Genomic DNA, 24,077 nt, shown 5'->3' on the forward strand with positions numbered 1-24,077 from the left:
ACTTAGTCCAGAGGGGAAAAAAAACAGTCATAAAGTCTCTGCAAGGCTTAAGTTTAATCCCTGTCTTCCACTAAATGGTCAGTTTTTCAGGTGAGCAGAAGAATTTAACAATTTTGTAGTAGCTAAACTCTAGGGAGAGATAAATTATATGTTATCAAAATTGCTTGCCTTCATTAGTTTTTTCTCAGAATATTAAAAGCATGATCTGAAGACATTTCAAAGCCACAAGTGGCTGTTTTTTAACTCAGGGAAAATGAGTGAGAAACTATTAGACGACTGAGAAAATTATAAGAAAGCCGAACTGCCACTGTCTTTTAAAGAAAAAACATTATAAGCACTGGTGAAATACCAGGGGCAAAAAAAAGACAAACCTTATGAAAAGTATTTGTCAGCACCAGAGAATGATGAAATGACTGACAAGAAAGTTTCATTTTTCAAGAGCAATTCATTATCAAACATTTTTTTTTCCCTCCCCTGTAATAGGCCTCATTACAAGTGGAGGCAGCAGATGCCAAAACAATTTCACCCCTATGCAGCTTGTGATATTGTCTCACACACCCTTCTCAGAAATAACAGAGAGACAGTCTGGGACAAAACACTACAAGGTCAGTGAAACTTTGGGTAGACACACTGAAATAACAGTTATAAATTATCTGAGAATTAAAAGTAGTTGCAATTTATTCAAATGGACAGATGTATCAACTGTCCTGCGTCTGCTCCTGTGTTTGATGCTGCTTGGTGCTCTCATGGATTACCATAAATGTCATTAATAGACAGGTCACAATTGCTTTAGAAAGTAAAAAATCAGCTGTTTTTTTCAATGCAGACACTCCGAATGTGGGAATGTATGCTTGAGAGCACACAAGAATTAAAATAGATCTGGACAATCCAAATAACTAGTCAGAAAGACCCAGTCCCAACTAACTTTAAAGAAACAAATACCTCCCTCATGGAAAGTGAATATCCAGATGAAGTCAATTCATCCAATAAAGCCTCTCCACATCCCCATAATCTATTCAACATGGAGCTGAATCTTTGCAAGTCTGGAGACAGCTGAACAGAGCCTCTGTTTTTTCATACAAATATACATATATATATATATATTTACCTTTGTCTTGACAGTTTCCTGCAAATTACTGCTACACTTGATGCTATATGCTAGCGTACTCTGAGCTGGTCATGGCACTCTGGAGTGCCCTCAATTACTTTCCATTCTTTAAAAATTGTATTTTTTAGTCTTTCCAGTGTAGAGCAATGGGCTTTTGCTGCTTTTCATGCAAGCATTTGGCAAGGGTAGCAATGAAGACTGCTAGATATAGTTTAATAATGATGTCTGAAGTAATTCTGAAAAGAAAATTGAAGACTTCAATATAAAGGAAAAATAAAGTATTTTCTCCCTGAAGATGAAGAGATGGGTTGTTTGTGTTTTCAAAGAACAGAGCTTATAGTGGTCACACTATAAGGTTTTGTAAAAGAAGACTGTTGAGCTATGGTAGTCACAGCACAGAAGAATTTAATACACAAGCAAAAATCATTATTCTCAATTATATGCAATAAAGTATAGTTTCTAGCAGTCAGTCTTGATTTCCATTTGATTAAATCCAAATGCTTATTCTTCTGCAAAACCCCTGTCTTCAAAAAGACCTGCATACATGTCTGATGACACAGTTTATTACTTCAGCTTTTGCTCATAAATATCTATAAATATACATTGGTGACTCCTAGAAAATATTGTTAAAGAGCTAAGGGACAATGTTATAAAGATCTGAGTACATGCAAACACTATCTTAGAGACAGCAATCACACAAAGCAAGTACCCCATGGAAACATCTGGAAATACTTCCAACAATGGAGCACAACTTCTAGGAAGAAATCCAAATAATAGCATAAAAGACAGCAGAGAGAAATTGACTACAGATTTCAGAGCTACTTTAAAATCCTGCAGTTTTTGGTATAAAACCTATGTGAACACTGTCTCACACTGAAAACTACCCTAAGATGGTAAGGTAGCCCAATCTTACAGGCCTGAAGTAGAAAGAATAACCACACCTAAGCACAACATTTAAGTTCTTTAAACCATAAGATCTTAAACAATAACATTAACAATAGCATGAACCACCCCTGATGTATTGGATTTACAATATTTTATCAAAGAATGATAAAAAATATTTTACAGAGCATGTCCATATGCATGTTGCAGTTTCCCTCAAAAGAAATTATTCAAGTTAATGTAATTATAAATTACAATTAATGTATCAGCAAAAAATCCCCAAAACCTGTTATCCTTCAGCATAATAGGTTTTCCTTCCATCATTCTACCTGAGGCTGCTGCTTTTCTGTCAGTAAGGCTATACCAGGACTTCCATTGCTTTTAAATCCCCCAATTTACTCAAGGGCCTTGAAAAAGTCCCAGCCTTGGCTGATCAGTGCAATAATTTGTTGTGAAAACTAAGTAGATATTACATACACAGGAAGCTGACGTCTCTTAATGCATGTGTGTGTCTGAAGTCCTCAGGCAGCCTGCAGTCAGACCCACAGAATGATGCTGACACAGGCAATGACAGACTCTCTCTCTCTTTGCCAGCCTATGCAAACATCAGTAGACTGCAGAAACTCTCCACTGACTAACTCATTAAAAGTCACCTGGTGAAGCTTTTTAAGTAGAGCACAGGAATCTTTCATCTTAACACTACTGAAATTTTAGTTCTGCAACTACTTCAGTCTTGGTAAAACTAAAATGATTGAAACTCAGAAGGACCTTTTGGAATACTAACGAAATAAAACAAGTGAGTTTGCAGTGGTGTTTGTACCACTTGTCATGCATGGTATATTCTCATTTCCAGCCCAATCATTCCCAAGAGGTGAGGCACAGCATAATCCTGGATGAGGCTCCGAGTGGAACCCATCACCCATTCTCTTTTGGTTGTGAGTGCAGGCTGCATAATGGGGCCAGAACTGCTGCAAGGACACAGAAAGAACACCTGAGGAGGGGCAGAAACACCTTCTACTGAGGTCCCTGTTTCCTCAGTTACCCAGGGCCCTGGAGCCCATAGCTGAAGGGAACAGACAGAAGAGCATATCCAAACAAAAGAGGTGCCTGACAAGTCTCCAAATACCTTTCAGGACCACCATTATTGAGGCTCCCCATATAACTCTCTTGGTGTTGAGCAGCAGAAACAAATAACATTCCTCTACAAGAAATCTGCTAAGTAGAAGGAAGAGAACAATAGGACCACTACACAGAAAGAAGCATCACCATACTTGAATCATTCACCATCATTTAAGCACGCAGATGGTACAACAAAATTCTTACTTGCAGAAGTGGTGAGCAAAGGATTTACTGCAGAGCAGCAGGCAGATGATGCAGTCTGTTTTCCAAGTACTCTGACTTCCACATAAGTATCTGCATTTAACAAGAATAACTGTGCCTACCCAAGCAATCACTTGAATGAATTGAAGACAGTTTTCGAAGTAACGATTCCTTTCTCACCATCAGTCAGTGAAGTAAAAAACCCAGACTGCAGACAGTTTTTAAAGCTGAATTTCTGAAATTTTAGGGAAATTTATGTCATATGAAAGCATGTTTCCCATTATTTTTGCTCTGTACCAAGATTTGCTCATGTTATTATGGGCAAAATTTCTTCAATGTTAACAAAAAAATGCTCTACAGTAAAAGATTCCCTTTTGTCATTTTTGAAGAAATCAGGTTTTATGTTAAATAGACTACAGGTGGAAAACAAATCAGCTTTGTTTCACAGTGACTGTAATGGCAGTCTAAGCTGAAAACCACTTTGTATGGTGGTGAAAGAACACTGACCTGTTTGCAGATTTTCAGACTTGAAAGTCAGAAAATACTGATTTCAGTAGTAGATTTGGCTCACAATTGGAAATGGGGAAAGTTAGGGTGGTGCTGGTGTAAAATCAGTGAACACCTGTGCCAACCTCCTCAGAGTCTAATCCTATGAAAACCAGAGGCAAAAGTCTTCACAACCAACCAATAATTTTCACACTTCATTTTATCTTTCAAGGTAGTTTAAACTACTTCGGTAGAGAGTCTGGAACATGAGAATTTTATGAAAGAAAGGCAGGATCGCAGCATGTATTTTATATTGGAGCTTGAATGGGAATCATTGACAGGGAATGAATGGGAATCATTGATCATTGAATCTCAACATGGCAGGGCAAATCCTCATAGGATTCCCAGTTCAAGGCAGAACCCTAAATGAAGTCTGACCCCACAATAAATCAACAGTTTCTGTGCATCATAATGCTAATTTCATTCTCTAGTCTTCTCTTCAATTTTGAGGCCAGTTCATTTGAGATGAATAACACTTCTTTCAGAGTCCATGAAAATGTTCATTTTTGAATGACTGACGGATCAGGTTAAACGTTGTTATTTCCCAGCACCAGAAACACAAATCAACACAAATTCTAACACAAATCAAGACTGTGGGAAAGGTCAAATCAGGGATAACAGCCTTCTGCATTTTCTTTGAAAAACCTAAAAGCAAGGAAGAATATTCTCACTTGGCTCTCCTCTTTCCACTACTCACAGCAGCACAGTGTGGCAACAGGGGAAGAAAGGAGGATTTTTATCCTGTGTCATGTTATCAGAAGGGTGACCCCCAAGAAGATGCACAAAAAGAGAGTTTAGCTGGAGAAAATTAGAAATTGACAAGAAAGCTGTAACCACAACTAGACATTTCTGAGCCATAATGACGGCAGGAGCTTCCGCTGGCAGAAGTTTGACCATTTGAGAATAAGAGATGTGGAGTCAGCATAAAAGAAAGAGCAGGTTCAAAACATTACTTCTAAGCACCTCTATGGGAAATGACACCACAAGTGCCTCAGAAATTTTGAATGCTTGGAGCATCTCAGGTAAGGGGAAGCATAGGAGAGAAAGGCTGCTCTGCACAGCTGCTGGAGCTTAACACTGTTTCAGACTTCTTCACCTGATGAGGTGCAGAAGAAACCTGTGCAGCCAAAGTGCCCCTGTGGCCAAGAGCACTGGCACCACACCAGATGAGTTTCCTTGGTGTACCCAGCCCCCTGAGCTGGAAGACAGAGATATGAAGCAGAATGAATTCCCCAGAATGTAAAGAGAAATGGTCAGCCACGTGGTGTTTCAAAGACATTGAGACACAGTTCTTGAGGTCATGGTTTGGTGGTGAATGTTGCATCATCAGGTTTATGGTTGGATCATATTAAGGGTTTTTTCCATCCTAAATAATTCCATTATTTGATGCATGCATTTTATCATCTCTATTGAGCCTCAAGAACTATTATGACCAACAGCTTTCCACCATCTTTGGAGAGAATTTTAAATATAAATTTGGAATGCCGAGTTGTTCATCACTGATAGAAGAGAGAACACTTCCAAAAAAAATAAAGGTTAATTACTCTTCTAAATACTTACCACTCATTTAATTCTGTCTGGGTTCCCTCTTTAGTGGCTCCCATTCATCCGACATCAAAAGTAATCATAAAAGTTGCTACACATTAAAAGCTTGCCACTTACCCTCTCATCATCCAATGTTGCACCTACACATGTGTGCACACATTTGAATTCACAGCAGCTACATGAATTATAGAGCATTCACAACAACACTTCATTGCTTCAGGGAAAATGATAAGAGTGATTAGTTTCAGTCAAATGTTTTACCTCCTAGCAGTTAAACAAAATGGAGTTTTTCTACAACAAAACTGATGCTGTAATGTAAGGTCACAGATGAATAAAGAGACAATGGAAGATGACAAAAAAGGACTAACCAAACAAGGAGCCATCATTCAGATTATTGATTAGTAGCTATTGAAACACCATTACATAGCCTTGTCAGGCTAAATGGCAGTCATTTAGGCACATATTTCACTGTCCAATAAGGAAAATATATCTTCCAGCCTATTCCAGCCACATGTATTTCTCTTACAAGCTATAAAAAAACCCCATTGTTACATAAATAAATTCCAGAAGCCCTGAAAAAGAGTAAATTGATGCAAGACTCATAATATTATTTCACAATCTCTATACCAAAAAATATGCCTATAACACAAGATAAATTTTCTCTATCTGCCTCAGGCTGGAACTCAACTTCTATCCTTCAGCTTCCCAAAATTTTCTGTCCCTTGTAGAGTCATCAAAGAGAAAAATGAAGGGATTTGGCACTGCATGGGGATTTAGAATAATTTAACTAATTTTTTGCTTATATTTAGTCATGCACATTTCTCCTTTTCTGGACTTAAAGGGGCTAACACCATGTGGACAAAGATAAAAAATAAGGAAAATACATGAAGACCTTCATCTTACCTAAACTGTGCTAAGGCACAGTAAAAGGAAGGTGTGGCATGAAACCTTGCAAGGATGAACGGCAGCTTCTGCAGTTTCCCTAAGATCTACTCTTAATGGGCAGGTACAGTCAAATGACAGGACAGTAACATCTTACCTGTTTTTCACCAAATGGAAAACATTCTGTGTTGAAGGTGGTCTCTTCAGAAAGCACAGAATGGCCATAATACACTACTAAGTGGCTGCATCATAATTATTAAGTTTTAATTCTGTAAAGATTTTGTGTCTACTGAACAGACTATGATAAATCTGATGTTTTCCAATGTTAGAATCTTTCTTTACTCAGAAGAGAGACCGAAGAAAGTAAAGGTCTTCAAAGCTCACATAGAGAGAGTGAAGAGGCAAAAAACATGGGAAAAACAGATAAAATTACCAATAGCACATTATGGATAGTGGATGAGACCTAGTTAATTGATTAACTTGAGCTCATAGATGAAATAGCTTAAATTAAAGTGGTATCTAAACTCTTGTACAACACTGACCTAGCCATTTTAGACTGAAACAGAACAAATGTGACAACAATTGTGTCAACTGTTAATCAGAGGGAACTGAAGGACTCTACTGTTGCTCTATATGGCTGAAATAATTTAAAGCTCTAAGAAAATGAACTGTTGATATGTGAATACATAAATGAGCCTGGGGAAGAAAGAACTCGTGGTTTCTGTAAAGAGAAGCTATGTGTCAGAACCACAGACCTTCTCTGAAAGATTCAGCAAGATTTTGAATATAAAGCAGGTTTGATTTTGATAGCTGGGTTTTCAGAACTTACTTGACAAGGTCCCTCAAAACAGGTACTTGAAGAAACCACAGAAAGCACCAATGAATTAGTAGTTGGCTAAGAGGTACAAAACAGGGAAGAAATAAAAGTTCAGTTTTCACAGTGCAGAGAGGTCATCAATAAGTCTAACTGACCAGAGCTGGTGTCTGCTACCCAGGGAGCTAAAATGAGAAATGAGGTGAAAATAGCTGGTTGGGAATTTATTATAATCTAATTTCTCCATAATAAGTCAGTGCCCAGCCACAACAGGTGTGTACTGAGATTCAGTTATGGGGTATTAAATGACAGAGAAAATTCCCTGTAAATAAATACTAAGTTATTGCACACAACCCTAATTTCCAATATTAAACAAAATAATTGTCCTATTATCACAAGAAAAGACATCTTGATATATAGTCAAAAATTACACAAGTCAAGCCCTTGACTAAGAAAAAAAAAAAGGCAACCCAAACCCCAACAACTGTTAAGAGGTATTAAATGTTAGCCCATGTATAATTTCACTGGGTGAATATTTCCCCTGGTTTATCTCCATCCATTCAAAGTCTGCTGGACACACTGCTGGGAAGCCTTCTTTAACTAACTTTTTTAAGCAGGGAGGTTGGACTGGATGATCTTAATAAATCTCTGCCAAATCCATCCATTCTCTGATTCTGTATTACCTCTCAATCACTGCATGCAAATTTACATGATTATTCTGGTATAAGGGACAGAGCTGAAGGTTCAGATCTAGCTTCAGATTTCTGGAGGCTGAGGGGCTGCTCTGGGCATTTCAGTAGACTGAAATGGCTGAATGTTCAATGTATGGAAATGGCTGAACGTTCAACATATGGAAACAAATACTGAGTGTTTCCAAACGAGGTGTATTCACAAAAGCAAAATGGAAAAGCACATTCATGGTATCATTAGAGTCAATTCTTTCTGAAAGGCAAATTTAAGTTTCCTTTAAACACTAAAACACGCATACCCAGTGCACTGCATACCCATCTCTGAGAGCAACAATTGCAGTTCAGGTATCTTTTCCACTAGCCAGGCATTAAGGATGTAGGAGAGTACATCGGTCCCCAAAGACATTTTGATTTCAATTTGAGATAAGAAAGTGACTGGGAGAATCTGGCTGATCCTTTGGTGGTGTCAACAGATCAATACTGAACTTACTGCTGCCAACAAGAGGACACTGGAAATCAATGCAGTTATTCTGAAGATAACTGAGAACTGTCCTGAGTCATCGAGTCAGCTCCTGGTAACAAAAGCAACCATGTCGTACAGTGTATTCTGCAAAACTGTTACATAACAATTTTAGGCATAATTCTCATCTGTCTTGCTCATACTTAGGTTATTACAGAAGTACAGATGGTTACAGAATTTCTTCTAAATTAAAATTTTTATTGTAATCATACTGTAATCATGGTCAAGGTAGTTCTTTTCTCCTTGGCATGCACAAGGAGTCCTTAAATTTAAGTGAATTATTCTAACTCACAGATGTGATTCTCTGCTGAAGAACTACCATAACCAACCACCTGGGAGTAAATAAACACAATTCCTCTACAGTATATTTTCAGATGAAATGTTTGCATGTAAATTTAAAAGGGATTTTTCTTAACACATATGAATGCAAGCATTTTATGTCAATGTTGTTGTCACTTTTCACAACTGCAATTATTATGCTGGTTGGATAAAAAGTTAGGACCTATCAGGTCCCAGATAACTCACAGACCCACATAATGTTCAAATGCATGTAAAAATATTCTGTTTTGTTTGACAGACTTACTGGAGATGAGTCCATCCACATTCAGGAGTCAGTACATTTATACACACTTAATCCACATTTCAAAAACAGGAGGAGGATTATACTTATCTGTGTATTAAAATCTAATTTACTGAAACATCAAGATTTCTGTCAGCTTCCTGACTAGCACACCAATTATATTATTTGGCACCCACCACAAGAAGACAGATGCAGAATGACCAATTTTGCAGCTTCTGAAGTTGTGCCCATTAAATACGTGGAGATAATTTCTTCCTCTTTGAGAAAAGATGGTTGAGAGTGCATTTGTGTGCTTTTTCTTTCTAGAGAAAGCACTGGGAGCTGGGGATAGGGAAGGTGAGAATAGCTCCTTAGCTAAAGGAGCCAGGAATCACCAAAGGAAAATAAAAGAGATTCATCCTTGGTACAGGCATTACTGCAAGAATTCTGATTTGTTTCAGTTTCAGTTGGAGTGGAATAATAGTATAGAGGGGAACAATTTTATTAGCCATTTGCTTTTAGGATTTTTTTCTGTGTTAGCCTCTTTGCCTTTGCATCTAACCTTCATCAAAACTTGCCAGAAACACATTGTACATTACTTCCATGTTTTTGCTTTCATCTGACATGCATGTTTGAGCACTGTGCCTTTGGTTGATTCTACATCTTATTTAAAATTTGAATTATCTCTTTTGGCATAAACTTTGGAGTATGCTGATTCAATTTACTGATTATAAAGGTGGGGAGACTTTGGGAGTGCATCAGAGAGCTATAATACCAGAAAGAAAAAGTCTGTACATACTACCTGGGGGATAGGATCAAGAGAAATGGGATAAAATTTAGCTGCATTAACTGCACAGTCACAAAGTACAGGCAAATAACAAGAAGGCCACTGTAAAATCTCATCAATTGCAAACAGAGAAGGGAAATGGAAAACATGCAGTTTGGGCAACAAACAACCAGACAGCTATAAGCCACCAAGACACGAGTTGTAAAAAAGGCAAATGTGACCTCATGCCATCCCATTCAATAATGTTTATTGTTCTTATTAGAAAAGTCTGAGAATTTTGTAACTGGAGGCAATATACAAACACAGCTCCTGTAACCTCTCTATGTTCCAGCAGGGAAATAAATCATATGAAAACTACACCACTTTTGGTGTAGCTTGTAGAACACAGTCCAAGCAAGAACCAAAGACACAAGATAAAAACAGTTAAGAGTGCCCTGAATCAGAACTCTCACAAGGCACCATCACACAAGATATTAACTTACTTCACATTTGCAATCTGGTTACTTTGAGTGAAGAATGTCTTTAATGAACACAAATCAGAAAATGTGAAAAGATTTGTAAATTTTAATTCAAAATTATTGAATAATTCCATGGAGTGAAACTGTCCCTTATCCACAATGTGTAAGTCTTCAATTACTCATTCTAACTCAAAACAAAGAGAAATGCCAAAATATTGAAATTTATCATGCGATGAAAAATCCAGAGTCCTCAAATATGACAATTAACTATTGAAAAGATAAGAATATGTGGATAAAACAAGCTTTAGCAGGTATGGCTCCAAAGAATTACATATGGTCTGCTAATGGCTACATGCCATTGTGGGTGACTAACACATCTTGTTAATCATTATTATTCTATCTTAGCTGTGACTTAGAGCAAAACACAGTAAAATGGTATTACGAGGTATTTGATACAGTTAAGACACATGATTCATAATAAACACCATGGCAAACTACTTAGCCTATCTGGCATATATTTATTGTGTTAATTCCCAAGTAGCAAACATAACCAGCTCACAGCATAGAGACTGACAAGAGAAAGACAGTAAGATTTGGAGGGCTATTTATGTGAAGAATACATTTCACCAGCCCTAATTTAGACAGTCATTTGCAAGGGAAATACATATAATATGATCTTTCCATCACAAATGACATTTCATCTTTCCTGTAGTCATGCATGAAAAATATGAAGAGGTTAAAATATTTTGGTTTTTTCTTCCACTACATAAGTGTAGCATGAACAATAAAAATAGCCTAGTATGGATCAAACCATTTGAAATCATTGTACATTAACATGAGCTAGTGTACTATACCTAGACAACCTGAATATTCAAATGACAAAAATGATACCATTGTGCTAAGGAGAAGGTGACCAAGGTTTTTTTTCTCATTTGAAATTAATGTTTCTCTGAAAAGAAAATTCTCTTTATGCTACTGTCAATCAAATCAATTCTCTGAACAGTAATGAATAAAACTGCTCTTTTCATTTAATTTTACTCCTGCTCCACCTACTTTTAAATGCTTATAAATTATGAAGAGAGATGGGATTTTAATTTAAACTCAAAAAATAATTTATGTGCATATTTATTATGAAGGTAATACAGAGATGGAGATGGGTTTCACTCCTAGGAGACAGAGAAGAAAAACATGCGTGTGAATTTTAGGGTATCTTTCATTGCAGATTTTCCACTACATATTGACCCCATTTGGAATTGATTACTGATCTTCCTTAAGATTCATCAGTTGCTAATTTTAACTACTAAACTTTGTTCTTGTTTACAATTATGACATTCTTGGATTAAAATGCTGTGAAGGGAGAACAAGATACCAGTCTTTCTCCTCCCTGCACCAAACAAAATGAATGCATTATTGCTTTTTCAATGTCATATGTGTTGCTCCAATATATCAGTTACTTTTTGTTCTAGTAGCATTTTTTTAAGACTAGAATTTGCCTCCTCTTTCAACTCAAGTTAATCCTCTGACAGTTAGATAGCAGACCACTGAACAGTGCTCCACAAGCATTTGCAGCTCCCATTTAAAAGCTGCAAAGGATCTCCAGAAAAACCAGAAGGGTGAGAGGGAGAAGGGAAAAACCCCGTCTTTATTAGGTTTTTTCCTCTGATCACTTGAAGCCTAAAGTCATTAAACAATGTCATAAGTCCTTTTCTAAGGGGTCATCAATACCTACACCTTAAAGTGTTGATTCACATTATAAAATCAGATTTCAACCATTTCATATTTAATTTTACTAAGCTAGTCACCCAGAAAATCATGAGGGTTTAAAGAGAATGTAGAGAGAAGGATCACTCAAAACATTCAGGTATTTGTATCTTACAGCTCTCTGAGCATAGATTATGATAATCATGTCAGAGTTCTCAGTATGTGTTGCATTCAGTTTTAACAAAAAATTATTGCACAACACAGGAAGCTGACAAACACATTCTCCATCAGCAAGACAAAACCCCAAACATCTGTAAAGCACTGTACATTAGATCAGAACTGTGGTTCATTAAGCTAGAAAATATGTCAATAGGTTAAAAAAATATATTTTTAAAAAATCTGTACTCATCCATGGCAGACTCCCTCAGGGCCTTATAAGCCTTGCCAAAACATCAATTTTCTCTGCAAAAATCTACCACATTAATATAAAACAATCAAAGTGTGTCAAAAGCATTGAATTTTTTCTGGTCCAAAGCATGCTCTTGAAATACTCTTCTTGATCCACAGCTTTAGGCTGGTGCAGGACACCTAATATGTCAGAAAACAGCAAACACTGTCCTGTATTTAGGGAGAATCTGAAAGAGATATCTCCTTAAGTTTGAATAAAATTCAAACAACTAATCACCAAAAAACATAATAGATGAAGATCTTATTATCAAGTGAAAACTGCATAATTTATGTCCAGCCTTCCATAGGAGGGTGCAGAACTCCAATCACTTCAACATGGTGTGTTTAGTTTTTTTACAGCTAAGTACAAAATAAAATCACAGACCACATCCTTTGGAACTGTCAGTGTGACTCTGTTAACAAGGACTATTTAGAGAAAATCGATATGAACATTATTTAAGAAGTACTTGAAGATAATACCAGTGGCAGCTGATCTGATTGACTGTCCCTCCCAGACACCTCAATACAAAAAGATTAAAAACAAGACATTTGTTGAATTTTTAAATTTGCATTCAATTCTGCTAAAGTCTGTGGTGCAATCAGGGTTGTCTTTATTAATGAAATCACACTAAATTGACTATATTAAGATGCAATATCAGCACCCAAAGGCAGTGAACCTAGTAGACATGGATATGCTTCTGAGTTCAAAAGACTGAAAATAAGTAAACATATTGGTGTGTTCATAATCATCTCAATGGAGAGGAAAATATGAATATTTGCAAGAAGGGAAAATTATTGTGGGGAAAGGTATGAAGAGGAACACATACATGACCCTGTTTTAGAATTGACAGCTATTCCTTAAATCTAAGCAAGTTGTTTTTGGTTTTCCTTCACAATGCCTGGAGACAGGCCAGAGGAGAGATGCACCACATGTGAGGAGGGTCTGGGGAAAAGGACTGTGGAGATGACATCAGTTCTGAGATAAAGTTAGAGTTCTGGCATCTTATCTGTGGCATATGGATGCTCACAGCAAGGTATGCATTGGAACACGGACTATACATTTGTTGAAGGGCATAAAATTTAGTGTTTTGTTTTTAGGGCTGTGAATTATGACTCTTGAACTTGCTTTTACATTATCCCTCACAAAGAACCCATGGTATATAGATAGTACACTGTCAAAGGGCAGCATGTTTTATGATTAGTTTTGTTCCTCAAGAGGGCTCCCATTTCCTTCTCTGTTACATTTTATGGTCCTTTATCTCTAGCACAGATAACCACATAAATGAAAGAAGGCGAACTTTTAACCTACAGCACCATGTTGTTCAAGCCATTACTCGTGTCTGAACCAAACCCACTTTGGTAGATCCTCTCATTCCCTGAAGATCAAATTCAAATTCAAAATCTTTAGTTTCTACACATTGAATGGTCACTTGCAAAGTCATATTGTTATATGGTCTCCTAATTTAGAATTACTTTGCAAGGAGCAAAATAACACCTTGTCAATATATTCACGGGGCCACAGAAGCAAATATTGATTGGACCCCAACAGAGGTGTCCATCAGAGGTGTCCAGGTGTGTGTTTTAACAGAGAGTATCCAATGATAGTAATGACATTGACAATACAAGGCCAAATAATGCATCACTAACACCAAAATGTAAGAGCAATTCCAGTATATCAGTGAATAATTGTAAAATGCATCATTCTTGCCCCTTTTTTTTTTAATGGAAGAGGTACAGAAATTATAAATATTAGAAAAGACATTAGACAAACCAATCACCAACATTTAGAAATAAATAGTTTCCCTTTCTGAGAATTATCATCTCTGTACTGGAAAAAGAATTCATGAAATTACTGATTGTTTAGATAATAAAGACTTGCTTCTTGCAAACAGAGGAAGTACGATAAGAATGCCTATGTAAAGAAGCAAAGAGCAAATAAATATGCAAGTTTCTATGTTTAAATTCTACTTCATTTTGAAAGCACAAGGAAGTACATGCTCTTTACTGTTATACAGTGGGAACTCCTACTAATGGCTCATCCAAATTGCATATATATAGATGAAAATAATATTCAAACTTCTGAAGGTTTTCCACACAATGTGCAGGTCAGAAGATTGCTTTCTTGAAGCCCAGTCAATACTGTGGATAGCAGAAGACCACAGAAGAATTGTTCTCATCTACTGCAATAAAGACGGCTCAATTTGTTACATTTTAAACAAACTAAGGGCTGGGAACTGCTATTTTTAAAAATTTGCTTATTGAACTTCTCAGAAAATATTCAGAAAAATAAAACTTATTTGATCTTCGTGACTGAAGAGGACAGCTACCCCTTTCTAGAAAGCACTTGAACTTTCACAGATGGGGCACAGGCTACTGCAAACTGCTAAGTATTTTTTCAATTACTTTTTTCATAACTGATTGGTCTGTTAAAATGTGGCTATTTACTATGTGAGCAAACATTTAAACATCTCTTACTGGAAGAATCTGCCTATGAAACTGTGCCCATTACAATCCCTTACACAACAGTGTGCACACTTGCACACACAAAAAGATGCTTAGTGGAATGAACACGATATGCTTCTGATACCACAGAACTTCAGTAAATTTATCTGCCCTCTACCCAGAATCACACAGGCTTATTCCACAACCACTCTCTTTCAACTGATCTTGGAACTACTTATTTGATTTCAGATTTTCTCTCTTCAGCAAGACTTGAACTTTGATAATGCTGGTAGGTCCCTTCCAGTTGAAGATATTCTATGATTCTTTCTGTAATATGCTAAAAGAATGACTTTTTGTTACATCTTACCTCTTGCAGTTAAATGTGATGTTTTTCAAGCATGACAATTCTTGTATTAACACAAATTATATGATTGTCACTCCTTAAACCAATCTTGTATAAAACTTTTTCAATATTGTTAAGAGTACTTACTTCAAGAGCTATTCATTTTCTCCACTAGAAATATAATTTTTCAAATTAGAAAACATTATCTGAACCAGTGACATAAATGCATAGTGGCTGAGAGAAAAAAAAACAACCTTGAACGGCAAGAAATAACTATTCTCTATTATAATTTTTCATTATTAATATCTCTTTTTTTAAGTATGAGAAAGCTTTTAAATTTACACAGAACTGATCACCTATTCATTTTAGGTATTATTTATGGAATAGTAAATTTTCGTTCATTGGCTTTTCAACACAGTTTTTTACTTCGAAATCAACCAGTTGTTGAACTGAACCAGACAAAACTGGGAAAAAAATCACGCCTTGCACTGAGTAAAGAATTTTAGTTGCCAAAGCCTGGGCTATTCACTACAAGTTCTGGTTTCTCCTATCCTCCTCCCTCAAAGCAAGGTCCAACCACAAGAAGGTTCCCAAACGAATCCTCAGACCCACCTCTTCAACAACTTTCCCTATGGGCAGGAACTGTCTGAGGGAAAATTCTTCCTGCTTGTCTGAAGGTGTGAGGGTAACAAGCAAGTTACAATTTGTGGCACAGGCACGTCTACACAGGCAATTTCTGCTCAATGATAATTCTCATCATGATTCCTAAAAGGACTCCACACTCTCACATTCAGACAGCTAGCAGCACAGACATGTGCTGTCTATCAGTTGCATCCCTGCATCACTTTGAAAAATCCTCAGGTCCACTAAAAAAAAAATTCACAAGCAAATGAGTGAGTGTTATGAAGGAGGGACAGACATAATTTAAATGCACCCTAAAGCATACTGAGAAAATTATTTCTCAAAATAAACAGGGCAAAAAGGCTGTAAAATAAATTACTCTTGAGATTAACAGAAAAAGTAACATTTTTTTTTAATGAAGGGATGGATGGTAAAATAATTGGCATGCTTTCAAAGAAAAACTGTTTGAACTTCCAAGCATCAAGTGCAAAACCAATCCATTTTTATAAAATAATACTTTCATCAGCTTGACAAAGAAGTTTTTGCTTTGTTAGCTTAAATCAGCTAACAAAGCAGTTAGCTGATTTCATCTATTACTGCCATTACAAAAATACATGTTAGGATGACAGCTTTCATAAATAGGATTGGCAGAATAAACCGTCATTCCGCACATGGAAATCTGGGGTTCAAACTGTACATTAGATTGAAACTTTCTCTGTGCTAAAAACTCAAGGATATAAACCACCTATGATTCAGTTCACACTGTCAGCCCAAGATAAGTTGCCAAGAACTGAAAGCCTTTCAGTCTGTCTTCAGCAAGGATCACAGCTAAAAGACTGACCATGAAGGGAAAGGTAACCTTGGAAGAAAGCAAGCCCAAACTATTTGATTGGAAATGCTTTTATCTGTTTTTGACCATTTAATAGATTTGCAATCTGCCTACAATAGTAACATTAGACAGTTTGAACTCAGAGTTATGTAGTTATTTAGGCAAAGACGGTGTCTGCCAAGTAAAATTCCAACAAAGAAAATTTCCATTTTTTGTAATATTGCTGAGTATCAAAAAAATCATTACTGAATTTCTTCTTCACTCAAATACCATATTTAGACCAGCCTTGAATTCAGAAACTCTGTACCAAAAGATATATAAGGGTTATATAAGGCTAACAAAGGGTTTTAGTCCTTAAGGAAGCACAAGTTTAGAGTACAACATTTTCAACATCTTTTACCAAGGAAGTGTGGAAAATAAGCTTTTAGATAAAATACACTCAGAACAAAATTCCAAACTGTACATCAACAATTACAACCTGTAAAAGAGACATTTTTAAAAGCAAAGCACAAAATTTCACATTTACAGTATTTTGAGCTCCACTTATAGACAAAAATCCTTGTAAAAATGTACTAAGATGAAGGTGAACTAATCAGGGCTTCAGTGCAACATAAAAACAGAATAAAAGAATGAGAATAAAGGCCTATCTAGCCCAAAGTACAAACAGTGGCCAAACAGAGATGCCTCAAGTAGAATGTAAGAATAGAGCAAACTCCTGTTAACACTGTCAGAGAATACCCTCAAAATTCTCAAGAATTACAGTTCAATAGTTAGCATCTTCATGTTAATCACTCTTAGTGGATTTCCTGCATGCAAACTTGCCTAGCTACCCATTAAGTCCATGCAACCCTTTAGCATCCATAGATAGTATCCAGAGGCCAGCAATTGCAATACACTGTGCTAAAGTGGCCTTACCTCCCTCCTGTCATTGAGTTTTGACTGGGTGCCCCATTTTTTGACAGATACCCCAAAGAGCCTGCATGAAAAGAAAAAAAAAAAAACAACCAAAAAAAACCAGCCAAGAAGCACCTCTAATGAGATGTTCCATCCATGACATTTTATTTAGCCAAACTAAATTTCAGCTGCCATTTAAATGCCCCAACAGTAGAGTAAGTTTCTTCTTAGGTAACACAACCTTTAAACCCTTGACAATTTACAAAGACCAGCAAATATTTATTTTCAGCCCCTCTATCTATGAGCATGTTAAGCAGCACAGACATGTCAATGTTCCCTGTGGAACTCCACTATTTAAAAATGACTGTTGACTTCCACCTAAGCTTAAAGGCATTTATCATTCTTTCTAAAGGATCATTTTCCTCTTCCATGACTCCTTAGCTAGTCATGCAAGCAAGAGTTACAGAGTAAGACATTTTAGGGATATGCCAGATATACTTTGCACAAGGAGCACTCCTTCCAAATGGAAATTCCCATATTTGGCCACAGCTGTCCAATTGCAGGTCTTTGAAGTCTGCCAAAAGGCATCTTTCAAAACCTGTATTTGCTAAAGATAATTTAGAGCAATGTTTTCCATTGGTTATTTCAGTATATTACTTTATTTACTGCATCTAAAGGCATCACATAGCCACATTATTCAGCCTCATCTGACACATTTTCCCCACCACTAACCTAACAAAGTAATGAATATTTTTTAACGTAGACATACTTAAAACCATATCCAAAACTAAAAGTTTGTGGAGAGAGTTACCAAGAAAAAACAATACACTTTTATATTACTATTGGGCACCAAGAGGGATTGTTGGATCTCCCTTATAGATTTCCCAAGATATACCTACCTATCAGAGGGGTTCTGAGACAATGATCAATACTATGGATGTTGGCTCTGAAAAGATCTCAAAACTGGCCTTGCAAACTATGGACCAAGATCTCATTACTATACCCATTAGAGAAATTTCCTCTCAAAGCATGTACCCCTCCAAGTATTTTTGTCCCTTCCCTACCTCTTAAACTTTGATTAGGATGGTTGTTTTCTCCTGTATTGTTTTTGTTTTAAATGTTACTTCCTAGCTCTACCCAGGAGCAGTGCAGACCTAATGGCTCACATCTCTACACTGCCTGGGTGTGGTTATCTTCCTTATTCAAACATTTTTTTTGTGTTTTAGCATTTACTCTCTTACCTTGCAAGTTAGAAAAATCCATTGCCTCTCATCTTTGCTCTAGTACTTTTACAGGTATTTACTCTTCCAACAAAACACTGGTGATTTCACGTATTAACAACCCTCCGTTATGCAACACACCCAAGAGTATCACCACTACATATTACACTTAAGCAAAGCCCACAGTCACTATTATAAATGGTGGGAGGATTCTAGACAGGCCCCAGAGAATAGTACTGATCCAGATGACAGAGTTGGTATCAACCATTGTGATTCACCAGCATTTTGATTTGTTTTCTTCTTTTTTTTTGATCAACTCTAGACACACAACCAACACCTGCTTTATATTTTTATGCTTCTGCACAGGGGTACAGTGAAGTCAAATATAAATGTGATAAGCATACATAAAACTATACCTATTAAATCTGGCTAGGAATAGTAGCAATAATGGGGGGAAAAAAGTATCAGCAGATGCATAAGACCTAGGCAGAAAGTAAAGAATTATGCCATATTGTATTTCTACCACTTTTCTTGCACCTATCAATTAAGGTACAGAAAGCACAGGTATGCTTTGTAACAATAACTTTTGTTGCATGTCCTTTCTGGAAAAAGTATTCTACCAAGGCAACCATGTTATTATCTGCAAATTTCCCACATTTATTTAGGAGTTCTAATGCTCTGGCAAAATTAACAACTGCTATTTGCTACCTACTGACCTACACACTTAAGTCGTGTACTGTAAACTTCAAAGACACTGTAATTTTCCACTTTTTTTGCACATTGTTTTTTACCTATAAATTCAACATGAACTAACAAATGCATTAAGAGGGTAAAAATTGCACATCGGATATTGCGTTTTTACACCAGACTTCAGTTTTTAAGAACCTAAACACTTGGGACCTTTAAGTTGCTGGGCAGGACCATCACCAGGACAGTAGTGCAAAAATTAATGAATGAAGAATAGCAGCTCTCTCGCCTACACTGCACCCCGATGGGAAGCACCCTGCTTGCAGAGGCCTATTCAGGGAATCCTGTCTCGGGTGGGAGTTTTGTCAGCGCAAGGTTCCGCTGATGGAGAGAGCGGCGGAAGGTCTGGTGCGAAGGGATGCCGCGACCGAGGCGGCGCTCGGCGCTCCCGGAGCGATGCCCACCGCGCAGCCGGCAGCGCTCGGGGACCGGCAGCACCCGGGTACCGTGCCCAAGAGCCAGCATCCGCCGAGCGGAGAGATGCCTCCTCCCCAAATTCCTTCACCCGGGGATTTCTCGGCTTGGCTGCCGGGGAGCTGGGATTTTTCCTTCGAAAGCCTGCCCCTGGCGAAAGCCGCGGTCTCCCGCTGCCGCTCACGCACGCCAAAGTTTTGCCGCTCCGGCCGCAGCGGCGCGGGCAGGGACCCCCGGCCCCGCCGCCCCCCGCCCACCCGGCCCGGCACGGCCCGGCCCGGCGCCGCCTCACCGTCCCAGCTCGGACTCCAGCTCGAAGTAGTGAGCCAGGGTGTCCTTGTTGGAGCCATCGATCCAGTAGTCGGGCGCGGCGGAGCCGGGGCGGCTGGCGGCTGAGGAGCCAGAGGAGGAGGAGGAGGAGGAGGAGGAGGAGGAGGAGGAGGATGAGGATGAGGATGAGGATGAGGAGGGCATGGTGACTTTCAGCATGCCGGGACGCCTGCCGGGGGCTGTCCTTTCCTCCGCGCCGGCTGCAGAACGCAGAGCGACAAGGCGGAGGCTGCGCCTCGCCTCCCTCCCTCTTTCTCTCCTTCCTTACTTATTTCCTTCCCTCCCTCGCTCTCCCCTCCCTCTCCCCTCCTCCTCCTTCCCCCCGCGCCGCCCTGGAGAGGAGGCGGGGGGTCCCCAGCGCGGCGGGGCGGGGATGGATGGATCTCCATCCGCCCCCCGAGCCGGGCGGCCGCGGCGAGCCCTCGGGGGCCGGCCCGGGGCGGAGGGAGCGCGGCGGGTTCAGCGGCGCCGGCGGCGGGACGGGGCCCGGGGGGACCGGCAGGAGAATCGCATCCCGGTCCGCGGGCGCTGTGCGGCGGGGCCGGCCGGGATGCACAGCCCCCGCCGAGGTGGGCGCCGGCCCGCCATGCCGCAGCGTTTTGCCAGTTTCTGAGCGGGAGTTCGGGAATTCTGCCGTGAATTTGGCGAGGAGGGTGTGGGGGCTGAGGCTGAACAAGGCAAACAGCAGTGGGAAAGAAGGAGACTGACAAATTCTCGAACATGACTATAAAAATCCCCGAAACACATCTTCCCTTCACACCAGAGAACTACAAGAAGCCATGGAGAAATAAAATTGCTTTGCTGCAATGCCACTCTTTAACAGGTTATGAAATCTGCAGGTTATGAAATGCATGCGAAAATTATACTAAAGCATGCTACATCCCCGACTGCAGAATCCTTAGCCAGAAACATCTATAGAAGGGTTGTTTCTGTTGGTATAGTGGTGAAATAAAACAGCAGCAGTTGTGTGTGCCTCGCATGCATAGTGTGCCAGATCAATCCCACTCACATCCTCTCTGTGCTGTTACACCCACTCACACTGCCATGCCAGCACAGGCAGGAGGTAAAATGGACCATGTGTGAACCTCCTCAGCAGAAGGGATGAAGTATTGTCCTCTAATTTTCAACTACAATTCACTTTTTTTTTTTTTTTTAAGCATCATATTTCTTCTTCAAATAAAGCATAGTATCCTGTTCAGCGTTTTGCTGATTCAGGTGTATTGATGTTTTCCAAAATGATCCGTTTCTCCTTATAAACAAGTCTGTCTCTTACTGCTCCATAAGTTCCTTACTGTAATCAGATGGGGAAGTTAATTAACCTTAATTCTGAACCTCTTAATTTTTCAAATATCTTAACAAAGAAATGCTTCTTTCTGAGTAAACAGATAATAGAAAAGTATGTCCTAAACTAGTTTTGTTAGTAGTCAGAAAGGATGAGAGATAAATTAAATAGATAAAAGAGAGATAAAATCCTTTCACCTCGAGTTTACTTATTGCCATTATAAAATTAAAATGTAGACCCCACTGTAATTTGAGATTTTATAATTTTCAAAACCCTATTTGAAAAGTCAGGAAAAAGTAACCCAAAGTCCTGGTTAGAAAACCAAGTTACATCCAATACAGTTTGACAGCAACTCCAAATTTCCTTTGAGATGAATGTCATGCTCAGAGCACACACAGTTATAGGACTGATATCAGCACCAGAGCACCAGGCAGCCTTTTCACTGCTGCTCATGCCCTCTTTCAAACCCACAGCTCTCTCTGTCTCTGCTGGTGCATGCACAGCTTTTCTTCAGAAGTCTTTGGCTGACAGGTGACAGTTTTTCCATCTTATTTGTTAACAGCATCTCCTAGGAGAAGAAATGGTCACTGATGAAGAAAATCACACACACACACAAATGGCAAATCAGCACACTTAGAAGACAGAGGTTTTCCACATCGTATTTTTAGTCAAGTTTCTAATGTATTCTGCAAGCCAAAGGGCATGTGTAATTCTGTTCTGGGTGGTTTTTTGAAAAAATTATTTTAATAGCATGATATTTATCCAGCTACCTGCAATCAGGTTCTTATCTCTAACGATCTAGATATAGTTACCATGAGCCTTCAGCTACTCCTTGATAAAGAATGCAGCACAAGTGGATTTTCTTTTTTGATTTTTTTTTTTAAACTGGAGCATATCTAGAAAAGGCATCATTTTACGTTCCTTGAAACTCTGACTCAAAAGTGAGCTGCATTGCACCATGCTGACAACATTGAAAACTGACTGGACCTTGTTCTTCAGAAAGTCCACATCCTCCAAAAATTAAGATCACAATATCCAAATATGTCCATGTGGAATTAAAGAAAGTCTTCAGGTTGCACACTGTATCTAACCAGCAAAAAAAAAAAATGCCTCTCAGTCTCATGGAAACCAAAGAGAGCACTTCAAATGTGTAGTGCTCCAACTCAGGTTTATGTTAGCCATGTGAAGATTTGCACCAACTTTACTGGACATGAAACTAAAACACTAACAAATCTTCACTTATCAATTTGTGACACACTATGTACAAAATTTTATTATGGAGATACAAAGATCATAATTTTCCTGACAACAAACCCGGGTTACAAACTAAAACAAAAAATGCAGGTCAAGGAGGAAGCAGTTTATATGAACAAAACATACATGCAAGAGATGTCCAATTTTCTGCCTCTTGCCTGTCACCCATAAATTTAAACCCTAAAGCAGGAATATTATCTGGTGTCTTGGTGGAGGTGTGGGATAAGTAATCTTTCAGCCCTCCTGGTTGCTGTTGTCCTGTTTTGCTCTTGTCCTTTGTACAGATATCACTGAACCAGACATAAGCAGATCATACCTTAGAGGCTCTATTGAAAGGTAAATGTAGGATAGGAACTTTTTAAACTTGACTTCTGAAATTTTCATATAATTCTAGCAGTTATGCCTCATGTAGGAACTCAAGAAAAATCAAATTCTGTCCCGAGTTTTGAATAAGTTGTTTCCAGTGTGTGGGCATCATTTGAAAGAGCACTATGTTAATCCTCTGAAATTTATATCAGTATTTCTTCCTGGCTAAACTGCAGCAGCTTCTTATTGAAGGTAAAATGTATCCACACCCTATTGTAATAAAGGTTATCTATGAAAAGCAGTTTGTCAGATATAGTCCCTATTAAGGAATATTTCTCTCAACATGGATTTCATACACTAGAGCTTCCTTCTTTACAAAGATGATCCAGTATGGAATCCACGTTTCCACCTGTACTAAACCAGATGCTTATCTGCTATAATTGTAATGCAGATTAAGTCTTCTGAACAAAGGTTGCTCAAACCTTGTCACACAGAAGTCAAAGAAGTTGAGATCAAGGCATATCCCTAAAGCTTTCACTTCCCTTCCCTGTCATTGATTTTTTTCCTGCTGAATACAAAGCCTTGCATTATGTTTTATTTTCTGTAACATCTTTAGTCTCCCAGTCAACTTCTAGTACTTCTGGATCACTATGTAAGCTTCCACGGATGCCTGTCAGTCGGGAATGCTGAAAACTTCTGCCAATTTCTGTGTTTTTATTTATGTATAGGAAGCCTTATTACTTGTATTGAACAAGTTCATCACAGTCTCTTAATTTATTATCATCTTTCATCTTTACACATCTTTATGTGTAAATCTTAGTCTACTTAAAGATTTATAGAACTGCTGGGTAAAGATAGACTCTTTAATCAGCTGTGTACATGAAGAGTTTAAATCAGGTGAGAATGAATGCAGTGCCAGGAGAGGCCAGCCGAATAGTGATGTGGGAGAGGAGGTGTCGTTATGCAAGAAAACAAAGAGGAGTGACATTAGAGGTGAAGGAGAGTAACAACGTGCCCTTTACCTCAAACCCTACTCACAGGTTTTGAAGTCAAGATGATTTGTTTTTTGCCAGTGACTGGGAAAAGCAGGCATGTAAATGGGGATAAAAGAAGTGATTGCCTGATGATAAACTGTTA

General features: G+C 38.4%; 1 protein-coding gene across 1 annotated transcript in view; it reads right to left on the minus strand.

The window, feature by feature from the left end:
- Positions 1-20,396, minus strand: part of CAMK4 (calcium/calmodulin dependent protein kinase IV) — a 136,467-nt gene extending 116,071 nt beyond the window's left edge. Inside the window, exon 1 of the mRNA XM_021524787.4 lies at positions 20,061-20,396. Coding sequence (XP_021380462.1) covers positions 20,061-20,257 — 197 coding nt within the window. The 5' untranslated portion in view covers positions 20,258-20,396. The remainder of the gene's footprint in view (positions 1-20,060) is intronic.
- Between the last annotated feature and the right edge of the window lie 3,681 nt (positions 20,397-24,077).

The sequence above is a fragment of the Lonchura striata genome, chromosome Z (assembly GCF_050655825.1).
Source record: "Lonchura striata isolate lonStrDom1 chromosome Z, ASM5065582v1, whole genome shotgun sequence".
NCBI lineage: Eukaryota > Metazoa > Chordata > Aves > Passeriformes > Estrildidae > Lonchura > Lonchura striata.